Source organism: Poecilia mexicana, unplaced genomic scaffold, assembly GCF_051168715.1.
Source record: "Poecilia mexicana isolate PSO_F unplaced genomic scaffold, ASM5116871v1 scaffold_2, whole genome shotgun sequence".
Taxonomy (NCBI): domain Eukaryota; kingdom Metazoa; phylum Chordata; class Actinopteri; order Cyprinodontiformes; family Poeciliidae; genus Poecilia; species Poecilia mexicana.
In genome coordinates, this window is record NW_028263371.1 from 42,496,836 (window position 1) to 42,509,920 (window position 13,085).

Below are 13,085 nucleotides of genomic sequence, written 5' to 3' on the forward strand. Positions count from 1 at the left end.
CTTTATTTCCATAATCCAGTATTATACGTGTCAGTTTCCATTTACACTCCCGATAATTGTGTCCAGAAATATTATCTATTTAAACTGAGTTAATCTTGAGTAAAACACCTTGACATCTGCAAACTGGCTGTAATAGAAATTCCAGTCTCCACAGTCTGTGGAGCATTTTCAACCGGTAATAAGTAAGCAAGGCATGCTGGGAAATGGTGCCTTCAATGGTCTGTCTCGTTTGCTATTTAAACAAAGTGTTAGTTTTACATCTGTGAGGAAACTGTTGCTTGGAAGAGGAGAAGCCCTAAATTGTAACTCTTTTATTTTGGCAGCTGCAGTAATTACAGGCACAATAGAATTTCTGTTATGTATAGCATCTCTTCCCAAATTAAATGCATCTAAAAAAAAAAACTATAAATATTTACAAATACTTACAGTTTTATGAGGTAAATTGGACTCTCATCAAAATTATAACTACAGCATTGGACAATTCAAAGTGCTTTATTTACACTCAAAACAAAAGAGACATTAATATATATAAAACATAGAAAAAACACTTAATTAAAATGAGATTTAAAACTGAAACAAAATAATTATTTGCCTTCATGGAAAAGCTTAAGTAAAAAGTAATATATTTGGTCCTGTTTAAAAGAATCCTTGGTGAAAACTGAGGAACTGGTCCTGCGTAGATAATGATCTAAGTAATTTACATAGTCCATTTTGTCAAATTACTATATAACAATATTTATATTATTATTTGAATATATTGGTAATCATCTAAATTTATTTAAAAAAGTTATTGTGTTGTTTCCAACATCAAAGTTACAAACATACTATTCAATGTTTTTTTTTATTTTTATCTTTGCTTTGTTTCATTATGAAAAGTAAAATATTAAATGCTGAAAGGCCTTTATCTTTAAACATTTTAAAAATAACACTACTAATAAAATAAAAATTTACTGGCCTATTTTTATACCATCCTTTATATCAGAAACTCAAAATGGACAAGTAAGTACAGCAAAACAAGAGTTTTACTTATCTGTGCATGTTGTTCACTGACCTAGCCCAATGAATAGCACAGCTGTAGCCCATATTGCTATTACATCTGTTTGTGGTGACTCTTTAAGAACTGACTTTGCTTTGTAAGCCAAACCCGTTATCCCCGTTCATTGCGCACAGTTTTCTGCCATACTTTTCCCTTCCACTCAATCTTCCATTCTTGAGAGATTTATCTGTTTACAGTCATTCAGCAATAACTTTTTGCATCCACTGTACTTGTGAGAACTGTCAGCTGGTTAACAAGTAAGCTGTTTTTTTCCATGTAAGATAACATTTCTGTAATTGTAATTTTTTTTTTAATTAATTTTAGTTAGACCTGAGACAAAAACTTTCTAATTAACAATATTCAGAGGTTTGAAATATATTGTCTTTACGTCATAAACATTTAAATATATGGATTCACTTCAGCTCAATTAAAAAAATACTTCAAGCCAAAGGGAAATTAAATGTTGCAGCAACACATCTTCCAAGTATCTTCAAATAGTCATTGTGGGATGCTGTGGGGAGGATGGATCTACAATGGCGGTCAGTCTTGCAACAAATTTTAAGAGGACATTGTTGATGTATGACAGTCTCATGACTGTCAAAACATGCTAACAGATCAATATTTGAGCAATGAGGACAATGCTGCACAGAATGAAACCATCAGTTGTTGACAAGCACTGCTAATCCACCTCATTTGCTATTACCACTCCTCTTTAAATGTATTTATCTCTGTATAGCTGGAAAGCAGGACAGAGAGAAGTTGAAGTCAGGGATCTGATCCTTTCTCATTATGACTGATGAAGAGTTGGTTTGAACTTTCTCCTCTCTCTTTTTGATTCTGCTCGGCATCAATGAAGCCTCCTGTTCAACTCCTCTGGGATTTGGAGTAGATACTAATCAGTTGCTCCTAGTTGTAAAAACAGTAACATGTTGCCGCGGTTATTCATTATAACTGCTGCCTGAAAGCGTGAAAATCTGAAATAATATATTTTTTTAAATGTACCTTTAAACACCATGCCAATGTAAACATTGTGGCATGAAAGCGACATTTCCTGCATGATGTGAAGGCAGCACACTTTCTCTGCGCTGACCTCTGACAGGCGAGCTCCGTGAGATCAGTTCCCTCCCTCCACAACACGGAAGCAGCATGGCGTCCAACAGCTGCGGAGACGAGTCCAGCAGGCATCAAACAGCACGGCACAGACTAAGCGTTATCGCCGGGCATCTACAGAGACCCACAGACCGTAATGCGGCCCTCCTAGCCGTGGACTGCAAAGCCCAGGGGAGCAAACCGAATGTCAACACCAGTGACAGGGGCGAGGGGAGGACGGTGCCTAGGAGGAGGTACAAGGCTGTGATGGAGCGGTCCAGCTACTGTCCATCCTTCTTAGCTTTTGCTTGCTGTTTAATTTAATTAACATGCTAGACAAGACCTAAATGTGCATCGCGTAGCCACAGACTGATGCACTCTTCCTCTCTGGACTTAAATAAGGCTGACGAATATTGATAAAGCGGATATAAGTTAGCTTGATAGGCTAGGCTAACGCGTCTCTACCATAGAGGAGCCATTCATTTGCTAGTGAGTGGGTGCGGCTTGGAGTTTGGTGTAAACTCTCCATGAGCTTATTATATGGTTTAATTTGTCATGTGAGACTCCCTCGGAGTCAGCAAAGTTGTTCAAGCCTGTGGTAAATGTTGACATAACAGCTTATTCCATGTTTAGCTCCCGAGATAGCAAACATTACGAAACTAGAAGGCGGAGTGCCACTTAAACCCCCCCAACTGGTCTCTCATTGAGCCAGTTACTTTAGTAAACTTGTTGTCTTTTTATTGTATTCAAATAATTTAGGACTAGCTACGGGATTTGTTTTGTGTTAAGTTATTGGGTACTTTATAAATGTTAAGTATGTCTGCAATAATTATGTATTACATATGTAGAGAACCGGTGAAAACATCACTCAGATGAATGTCAAAAACTTTGGTCCTCTCCAATGATCTGATTGGCCAGGGTTGGTGGTGGCCTGACTTTCAACCTATTAGCTGCGTTTCTGCTGAGGAAATTCCTCCACTATATGCTGACATCTAGTGTTAGTTTAGGATAATGATTGTGACTCCAAAATGTCATAGATTGGCCTTGGTAGAGTACTGTCATCATGTTGTGACCCACATGAAACTGATAATTGTTTTTACAATATTATGTCTTCATCCTTATCTGTTTTTACTCTGCGATAAGCTTGACTGTGACATAATTTGATTAAATATTTGTTCATTAGTGCTGATATGTTTCTTTTAAAAACAATATTTTGTTAAGCCTTGACATTGTGTCAAGCTTTAGTGAGGCATTTAAGTTATTCAGGATGGAATAATGATACATCTTCAGTTTATTTCACATTGACTCTACAAATTTTAGTAATCCAGATATTCTCAAATCAACATAAGCCAAAATATATTCATACAAGCTGAAATGTATACACATCCATTCATTGATCCATTCATCAATTATCTTCCGGTTAATCCAGGGTTGGGTCAATGGCAGCAGGATAAGCAGGGAAGCCCAGGCTTCCTGCTGTCCACCCACTTGGGCCAGCTCCTACAGACTGGTACAGGGCCTGCACCATTGAAGACGCGACTCCAATCTGTCTATCCATCTCCCACTCCTTATACATAGGCCTCACTATTATTTGCACAAGTATTAGAAAGTTTCAGAGAAACCACTTTTAAAGTCACCAACCAGGTTCCAAACATCCGGCATGATGTGGCCGGATAGTTTAAATCGATTTGTTTCTTGGCTTGGACATCATTTTTGAGCTTAGTTCTCAAAAATTTTGATTTCAAGACCTTTCCTCGGGCTTAATGTTAACGTCTTTTATATCCCAGGCTGATTTTTGCTGGGTGTTTTGAATCGGTGTCTTATTGGAATACCCAGTTGTTTTAAATTTTCAAATATCTAACTGAAAAATTGTGACTTTTTTTTTTTTTTTTTATAAAATTGGTGAATTACTTAATTGGCCACTGGATGAAAAAAGATTGAGCTGTTTTGGTGACAGTAACAGGACCATACGGTGAGGCTTTCAAATATAAGAACAATGGTCACGAATAGTGGTGGCAGCATCATGCTAAGGGCCTGTTTCAGTGATGCACAAAATGGGTGGGATTGATCTATTCAATTGGTGTGTGTATTTCTGAACATTGACCTTAACCCAGTGCTCGCAAACTGCCAGAGTCCTGCCACCTTTACATCTGTCCCTTGTCCTACACACTTGAATTACATGATGAAGCTGACTCACTTCCATACAGTCATGCTCTACTGAGCTCATCAGCTACCGTAGGAGCCAGGTGTGCTGAAGCAGAAAGACATTTAAAAGATGCAGGACTCCGGCCCTCGAGGACTGCAGTTTGAGACTCCTGTTCTAACTGGTGGCAAACAGTACCTGTTTGGGATCTTCTGTTACTTCTAAGATAAAATAAAAATACTGAACATAAAAATAAAATTGGCTTATAGAGCAAAATTCTAAACTTTTGGTGGGGTACCTCCATATTCATGTTGAATCAACAAGTAGGAGGCGGTTTTAACACTGGTGTGTTTCAACACCACCACAACCCCAAACACATCCAAACTTGTTTCGGAAGGGAGAAACCAGGTTATCTCAACGCCTCTATTATTACCCATATCTAAACTGTTTTGAAAGTCTATGAACAATGTTTAAAAGCCAGCTCCATGGCTTAAAAAAAATGTTTAATGAGCTTTAACCCTTATGAAAGGAAGAGTGGTAAAATATCTATACCCGTAACTTGTTATGACAGGAGCTTGTTGATGGTTACACACAGGGTGTGGTTTCTCTGCAATGAGCTAACGGACATTTTAAAGCAAATATTAGTGGAGGTTATGAATTTGAGCTCTGTGTAGAATTTTGACAAGCATTGAAATAGGTGAAATTTAAAATTCATTCCAAATTTTCACCCAAATTCATCTTTTGGAATCTTATTAAAAATGTCTTTTGTTGTGTGACTATGCCATCAACATGAATGATGCTTCACGTGCGTAACTAAAGTTAACCTAAAATGAATGCAGATGATGAGTGGTCGGAGCCGCAGCTGTTAACGGTGTGTTCAGGTCCACGAAGCAGGTGTGGGACACAATCTTTCCTCTTTGGCTTTTGCTTAATTTTGCATAACCAAATACCTCTCTGCGATCGTACAATATGTTTTGAGCTCTACCCTTTCTCAGACTGTTCTTGCATTGCTACTTGGATGCTTTCAAGCTAAAGCAATGCTGAATTGCAGGGTGTGCTTGCTCTGTGAGTGCATGCTTCAGGCACTGCAACGTCCACTGATGCAATGTTAATGGGATGCTTCCTTTGCCAAAGTCAAAAGCTGAAGGCAGACATAGGAATTTAAGAACAACGACTTGCTTGAACTGAACTATGTTACAGTAAACCTGGTAGATGAAGGAAGTGGTAGTTTGATTTTGGTGCAGCTTAGACTTAAGGTGCAAAGGAAAGCACTGAGAAGTACCTTGGAAAGGATCCTTCTGCCAGATGCTCATGCTGAGCCCCATTTGTTAACTTTCCTTCATGTTGTATCTAATGATTAATTACTCTTCTTTTTGTTTTGTCATTAACAGCACAACACCTGGCATCCTTTATTATTATTTTTTTTACAGCTTAGAAACAACAAACCGTGGGAAACATTTTAGTGAGGGATGGGGTGCATAAACTTCAAGAAGAAAACTTGAGTTCGCATCTCAAGTTACAGAGCCATGTGACATAAACTTGCTTATTGGTTACCACACAGCTACGACCCAACGTTTTGGCAGAGGCACACAAACGCAGCTTTCAGAGCTCAGAGTTTCTTTGGCTTCATTAGCTTGGACAGAATTATCAGTTAACTTTATGTCTGCATTTTATAATTGGAAACGCATGCAAAGTAGCAAAAGACACCAAACAGTAGCTGAGCTAATTAGAAATACAGCAATCGTCCAGGCAAGGATCAGAATAAACCCATTTTCTCTTGACTGGCATTGATTGGTCAAAAGCTGAAAAATCCCCATTTCCACTAGTCACTAGATACTGAAACATTATTTTTGATCCAGATGCATTAACCAACGGTATGGATTTTTAAGTTCAGTTTCATTTCATTTGCTTAAGAGGGATAAGGTGCATTAATGAACATTTTGAGCAACGTTCTACACATGAACTTTGCATTTCGAGAGCTAATTAATCTTTATAGTTTTGTGATGGCGTCAACTTGTTTTGACTGCAGCAATCCGTTTTTTTTTTCACAAACAAAGCTGTGTATCAGATGACCCGTGCCAAAGTAATCTGTCCGAAATGTGAACTGACGTTTCTCCAGACAAAGTTTACTAGTTAAATAGTAAAAATAGTAGAATACAAATCTAAAACAACCATTTCTTCTGCCATCTTTTCGTACAGTATAAAGGTAATTACACTAAAACTCTGCAGTGCACAGAGTTACACAGCTACACTGTGGCTGATTTTTGGACTTCTGTGAACTCACTTCATAATGGCCTTGAATGGATGGCTGAGAAGGTTCTGCTAAATTTCCTTCAGCTTCAGTTTTGGCAAAAAGCTACATGAACAAGACAAGCAGTGACAAATAACCTCCCTCTCATACGTTTTCGCTCCTTTTTCTGTCATTTTTCAGTACATTGCCTAAATCTTCAGGTTTTGGGGGAATCCTTTGCTAAAATCATAAGGATTAGAGTTAATATTTTAGCGTGCTTCATGTTCCAGTGCCTTCTGGGATTTAAGATTAGTTTTAAGTGGTTTCTGTTTAATCTGGTGGCCCAGATAAACTCGTGAGCTGTGGACCTTGAGCTTGACGTGTCTGCAGTGAAGCATCACCTCCACATGGAAATAAATTGATGTTTACCTCAAAAGATAAACATCTGTCTCAACCCTTCATGGTTACTTTTTATACTGTGAAGAATGTAGAGTAAGAAGAACTTCGTACTTGGGGAAAACAAGACGGAGATGGAGGAGTTTCTGATAAGTTTAGGTCAAAAAGGCAGACATATTAAAAAGAAATGCTTAATGAATAGGCATTAGGTTCACGCACTATAACAACCACAAATGAAAATACTAAAATCACATTATTTACTCTAACTTAGAATCATCTATTGGCTTTTTGTTAGGACTTAAAACAATAGTTGTTCAGACTTCTGCCACAATAATGGTTTTGATTATTGCATTTCAATTATATCTGGTCAGTTATTTCAGATATCTGCGCAGCTATTCAGACTGAAGTTATCAGCTTCACAGAAATGGCACTTGCAGTTTCAAAACTGCTTTAACATGATAACAGTAATTTATGGCACTCCACACTGACTGTGTTATTTGTTTTATTGTTTCCACTGTTTCAGTGTTTTTGAACAGCTGGGTCTATTTTTATCATCATGGTTGAACTGTTGCAGCCTTATTTCAGCCAGCTGAGTGGCAGTGCACATGTGGAAGAGAGGCACTTTTTGTGTTACTCTTTGCTCTAAGCAGCTGTAGAAAGTTTTTGTTCCTCAGTGGTGTGTAGCGTGTAGAGTCATCATTTTCTTCTTAGAAGCACCATGACGAAAGATTTGAGCACTTATGAAACCCAAACTTTGCATAACCTCATTGTCAGGACCAACTCATCCCAACTTACAACTCAGACAGCTCTTTCTGTAGCTGGATTTTCTGTTTTGATGTGTTTCCTTGGTATTGTGCTTTTATGAAGCAGTGTGCAAAATATTTTTGGTTTGATAGGCACCCAGAGGATATAAAATGTTTGCCCGCCTGCCAGATGCAGCCTCCTCCACTAATAAAGCGGCTCCTAGTCGGCCTTGTTTTTAGATGAATGGAGAAGTTTTCACTAAATTTCCAAGACTGTAATATTTCCTTAGTTCGACACAAAGAATTAGGGTTTTTCTGTTGTCAAAATAGAGATTCAGAGCATGAACAGAGTTATTTGTCCTTTTTGTTTAGAAGGGGAGATGCTTGACAGAAATGTATGGATCCATTAATTATTTAAAAGGTTGAAGATTAAATAATAACATGCAAAGGTTTTGACAGGTTAAGGTACCTGAAAATAACCGTCACTTGTGTTTTGTTTTTTTCTTTCAATATAATCTGCTCTGATACTTCTAGACCAAGCTAAAGAGGACGAGTGGCTTTACAAACCTGTTCCAATATTTATTTTTCCACAGGCAGGAGATTATGAAATGGAACGGCTGGGGATACAGCGACTCCAGATTCCTCTTCAACAAAAAAGGCCAAGCTGAATTTACTGGGAACAGGTAAAATGGAAAATAAAGTCCATTCCTCTGATCATTCGTATCAGTTTGTGACTCAGAGAGCCATGTTTGTTGACTTTATTCACATTTTTTTAAGCTTCCTTTTGTCTGTGTGTGACTTAAAGCCGAAGCTATGCAGTGATCTCTTTCACAGTCCCAGCTTTGAACTCAGCTTGTGAAATTAATCAAGTTCCTCCTTCTCTCACAACAGCGTGGTGCTTCTGCCACCTAGTGGTTGGCATTTAAACGGCTCATTGTCATTTGAGAAGGTTATCAGTTGTGATTCTTCAGCCTTCCCAAACTGTTGCTCATTAACAGGAGCGACCTTTCACCCCGTTCAGTCGCCAGTCATTTGGTATTGGGTGAAAATATTTAATTTACAGGTACAGAAGGAACAGAGTACCAGTTAAACTGGATGGAAGCGGTCAGGAATGAACTCTGTTTATTCCAAATGTTTAGAGTAGAAAATATCGTATTCAAAAGTCTACGTGCCTTCCGCAGTGTTGGCAGAAGTTGAGCAGCTTCTTGTTTTTGTGGTCAACACGGACATCTTTTGTTTTTTTCCAGGCAGAAACAGAACACAGAACTAGAATTACATACACAAAGATGTAGCTTCGTTATTATCTAAACAGGATGTTGCATTTCTCCTTTCCTGCTGTCGAAGCACGTCCACTTCTTCTCCTATCCACCTACTTATGACCTGTTGCAAAAATATTTACACAGCCTGCGTATTTAGGGTCTTTATCTTACTGGAAGGTGAACCTCCGCCCAAAGTCTTAAGTCTTTCCAACTTCAACATTAAGATCTGGTCTTCTGCTCCTCGGTGTTTGCTGTGACAGAAGGTTTATCAGGATGAAATCTGTTCCTCGGCGTCTGGGACTCTGCTGCTCCCCGATGGGCTGGCCCAGTCTTTGCCAGCAGCTCAATTATGCAAGGAACAGTGAAGGTGATCAGAGGAGCAGGACTGTCACTGCTGTTCTGCCCGTCTAACCTCTCTGGACTCGGTACTCTGTAATTAGTCACCAACTTTTTTTCCCCCCCGACTCAACTAATGCACAGTGCTCTGGTGAGTTTATACTCACACTGTTTCTTTTCTAACTCAGGTATAGACTGAGTGGGATGATCATCCCTGGGCTGAAGGACTGGATGGAAGGCACGTTTGGTGCCAATTTGCAGCATAAAACTCAAGCAACAGTGAGTCCAATTCTTTTTTTTTTCCTCCATTCTTTCCATTGTGTCTGCAGTGAATAGAAGCACACAGCAGCTGAAACCACAATGTTTTCATTTGTTTCAGCCTGTTCTGAATACCAGTGCTGTGCAGCCTCCTACGCTAAATGAGGCCTTTGTGGAAGAACTGAAGTCCACAGGTATTCCCTTCTCTCATGAAGCAGAAGATCGGGTGTTTCGTGCCCACGGTAAGAAAGCTCACTTTACCCATTTAAATTTTTGGTGTCAAAAAGTTTTATTCATAAATGTCACACTTTTTTTTTTTTTTGCTGAAGGCCACTGCCTACATGAGATCTTTGCCCTGAGAGAGGGAAAAATCGGCCGTGTTCCAGATATGGTGGTGTGGCCAAGTGAGTGGAAAAGCATCATTATGGGGTGGGAGGTTGTTTTTCCCCTCCACCCACCTAGCATAACTGATCCTCCTGCTGGCTTTGGTGATTTAAAGGGTTAATCTCTGCAGAGGCAGGAATATTAATATGTATGAGTGGAGGCTTAATAGGAAGCGTCAGGGGGGAGGACGGTTGTCATCCTATCCTCCACAGTCTGGCCCTCCACACTACAATCATGAATTATGTTTCTCAGATTGGTTTTCTCTTGTTATGGCTGGCACTATTTTATCATGCAAATGAGTGTTGACTGATGGCTGGAACTTGATTAGCAACCTCCCAAATGGGCAGCAAATCACAGAGAAACTGCACCCAAACTCAGATGGAAACCGGTGTGGAATATTCACTCTCCAGCCCTTTGAAGCATGCGTAGTTATACGATTCAAATAATTATGCTTGATCTATGATTTTTATTCAGGGTTTCTCCTTACATGGAGCAGCGTATTCAGTCAAGAAAATGATAGGAAAGGAAGCATTTTTCATCACCTTTTGAAGCACTCGAGAGCAGTCGAGCACAGACATTAAAAGATACCCAGTGTGACTGCTGGTTGCTTGATGTAATGATCCAGGAAATATTGAGTAAATCTGTATATTATGTCGTAGTTGCTTTGCATGATGATTACGTTTCTGTTGTTTCGACTGGTGTTTTTGAATAATGGTTGCTTTTCTTTCAGATTGTCATAATGATGTAGTGAAAATTGTGGAGCTGGCTTGCAAACATAATGTTTGTTTGATACCTTATGGAGGTGAGTCATAGAATCAAAAGTTTCCATCAACCTTGTAAGTTTCTGCATTAATTTATGCTTCTGAAACATGTTTCAAAAGCTTTTTTTTATTTATTTACTTCTCAAGTTGGAAACAAAACAAATTGTTTGGGAATATCGATTAATAGTGCATTGATAGAAAATGCGCAATAATTCCACATTTTAGTAATTTTTTTCCATCTGCGCTTCCATTTCTCTTACCTTTGGTATCTTCAGTACAACCCTATTCCTTTTTTTTATGGGATGGCTGAGATTTTCTGAGATTCCATAAAACAGACTTAATGTCACAATTGTATGCAAACTGTCTACACATAACACTGAAAGTATACCAGCCATCAAATACTGCATCTAGTGTTCTGAAATGTTGTGTTTCATTGATACTGTGATGCCTTTTTTTTGTGATGCCATTGTTCAGTCGTAGAAATTTTAACAAAGTTGCAGAAATAAATTGGCAAGTTGCTCTTCTGACAGTGTGTTGTTAAAATAAAGGTGCATGCAACGCTGCTAATTTGCTGTTTTAAAATATACTAAGTATTTTTGGAACATGTTCCTTTAATGTCTGAATTGGAATTCCATGCTCTTGTATTTCTAAAAGAAATCTGCTCCACTACAACGAGAAACTCCCCCTGGATTTTTAGCTGGCAACAAAAATGCACTTGACTCAAGAGGGACATCATACCTAAAGATATCATATCCAAGACATTTGAGCAAAGCATGAATCTAGAGCTTTTGTACACAGGGTTCAATCACAGTTCATAGCTTATTTAAGAGCTTCTCCCACTGACCTTTTATGTGAGAGTTTGTCTCGCAAAAACCTTTTTATTGAAGATGGCTGTATTCCGGTCAACAAAAGTTTTTCTTGGACAAATTTCTCTCTAATGTAACTTAAACAATCCCTGATTCTACTTGCACAAGCCTTACTATGACAAGACTGAGAAAAATGTGTGTTTTTAAAGTGTTGTTTCTCTCTCTCAGGAGGGACTAGTGTGTCTAGTGCCCTAGAGTGCCCACCGGAGGAAACTCGATCGATTGTCTCTCTGGATACGTCACAGATGGTGTGTAAATACTCATGTGTTTCATGTGTATGAAATAAAACACACAACACATATTGTCAGAACTATTTAAGTAAATTGAAATTTAAGATCTCAGATGAGTTTGGCTAAGCAGTTTTGTACAAGTTTTTTTCAGTTTGTCAATAAAATGTTTGCTCACTGTATGCAGCAAGGGAATAAGAGTTGATTAATTAGGACATAATACTCAAATAAATACCTTCAATAAAATACGTCAAGCTATTCATTCCCATGCTTTTCTAAGGAGGTTTTTTTGGGCATCATGCTTAGAAAGAAACATTTTGGTTTGTGACCATTTTACTGAAAAGGATTGGAAGTTATACATGCACCATTTGCTGAAGAGAAATTTATAAATATTGCTTTTTAAAAGTATCAATTCCCATTGAATTGTTGCAGATTTTGAGATGCTACAACCACAGCCTTTCAGCCTTTTATAGGAACACTTACTGGGCGCTGCTTTGCAAAATAAATGACTATCTAAAAAGTGTGGCATGCAGTTGTATACAAACCCATTTGTTTTGGGTTTGGATGCAACCAGGATGTCAACCTAGAGATTCTGTGAGAGCCTTGGAGGTTTGTTGGAGAACATTAGTGAACTAAGGTTATCATAAAAACCAGGGAAACGGCTAAGAAGGCCGTCTCAAAAATGGCCACCATCTAAGAGTGGTGAGGCGAAAGCCAATATTGTCTTTAAAGTTTGCCACAAACCATGTGCAGGAAACGCCCAACATGTTTTAGAAGGTGCTCTGGTCAGATCAGATAAAAAATAAAAAAATCATCCCTAATACAAAAGACAGTGTGTGGAAGGAAACTTAACAGTACAAATGGCCCTGAATACGGCGCTCTGAAACTCGGTGGTGGCAGTATCATGCTGTGGGGATGCTTTTCTTCAGTAGAGATGTAGAAGTTGAATGGAGCTAATTAAGCTAAAGCTATTTTGCAAAAAAAAAAAAAAAAAAGAAAGCCTCTAGATTTGCAAATCTGGTTCAGACATATCAGAACAAACTTGCCGGCGCAACTGCAGTGAAAGGTTGTCGGTCAAAATACCGTCTCGGGCATGAATACAAATGAAAACCGCATTTCTCAAATTTAGGTCTTTTTAAATGATCCAGAAGAAGTCACTGTAGCCATGATAATGCTTTATATTCCACTATGTAAAAGCGCACTGCAGCCCTTTGATCCGGTGGTGATCTACAAGCTGTTAGGATGCTGTTAGAGTTGCTTGGTTCCATAGACAGCAGTGATCAGTGTCGGGTGTCAGGGGCCAGAGGTAAAGCGCCAACCATGAAATCACATGAAAGTAGCAAAGTGATAGGAGCAT

The 13,085-nt window shown here is 38.6% G+C and overlaps 1 protein-coding gene across 1 annotated transcript in view; it reads left to right on the plus strand.

Moving 5' to 3' along the window:
* The first annotated feature begins 2,123 nt into the window (after positions 1–2,123).
* Positions 2,124–13,085, plus strand: part of agps (alkylglycerone phosphate synthase) — a 51,105-nt gene continuing 40,143 nt past the window's right edge. Inside the window, exons 1-7 of the mRNA XM_015001325.2 lie at positions 2,124–2,379; positions 8,231–8,320; positions 9,421–9,511; positions 9,612–9,732; positions 9,820–9,894; positions 10,605–10,676; positions 11,670–11,749. Coding sequence (XP_014856811.2) covers positions 2,183–2,379; positions 8,231–8,320; positions 9,421–9,511; positions 9,612–9,732; positions 9,820–9,894; positions 10,605–10,676; positions 11,670–11,749 — 726 coding nt within the window. The 5' untranslated portion in view covers positions 2,124–2,182. The remainder of the gene's footprint in view (positions 2,380–8,230; positions 8,321–9,420; positions 9,512–9,611; positions 9,733–9,819; positions 9,895–10,604; positions 10,677–11,669; positions 11,750–13,085) is intronic.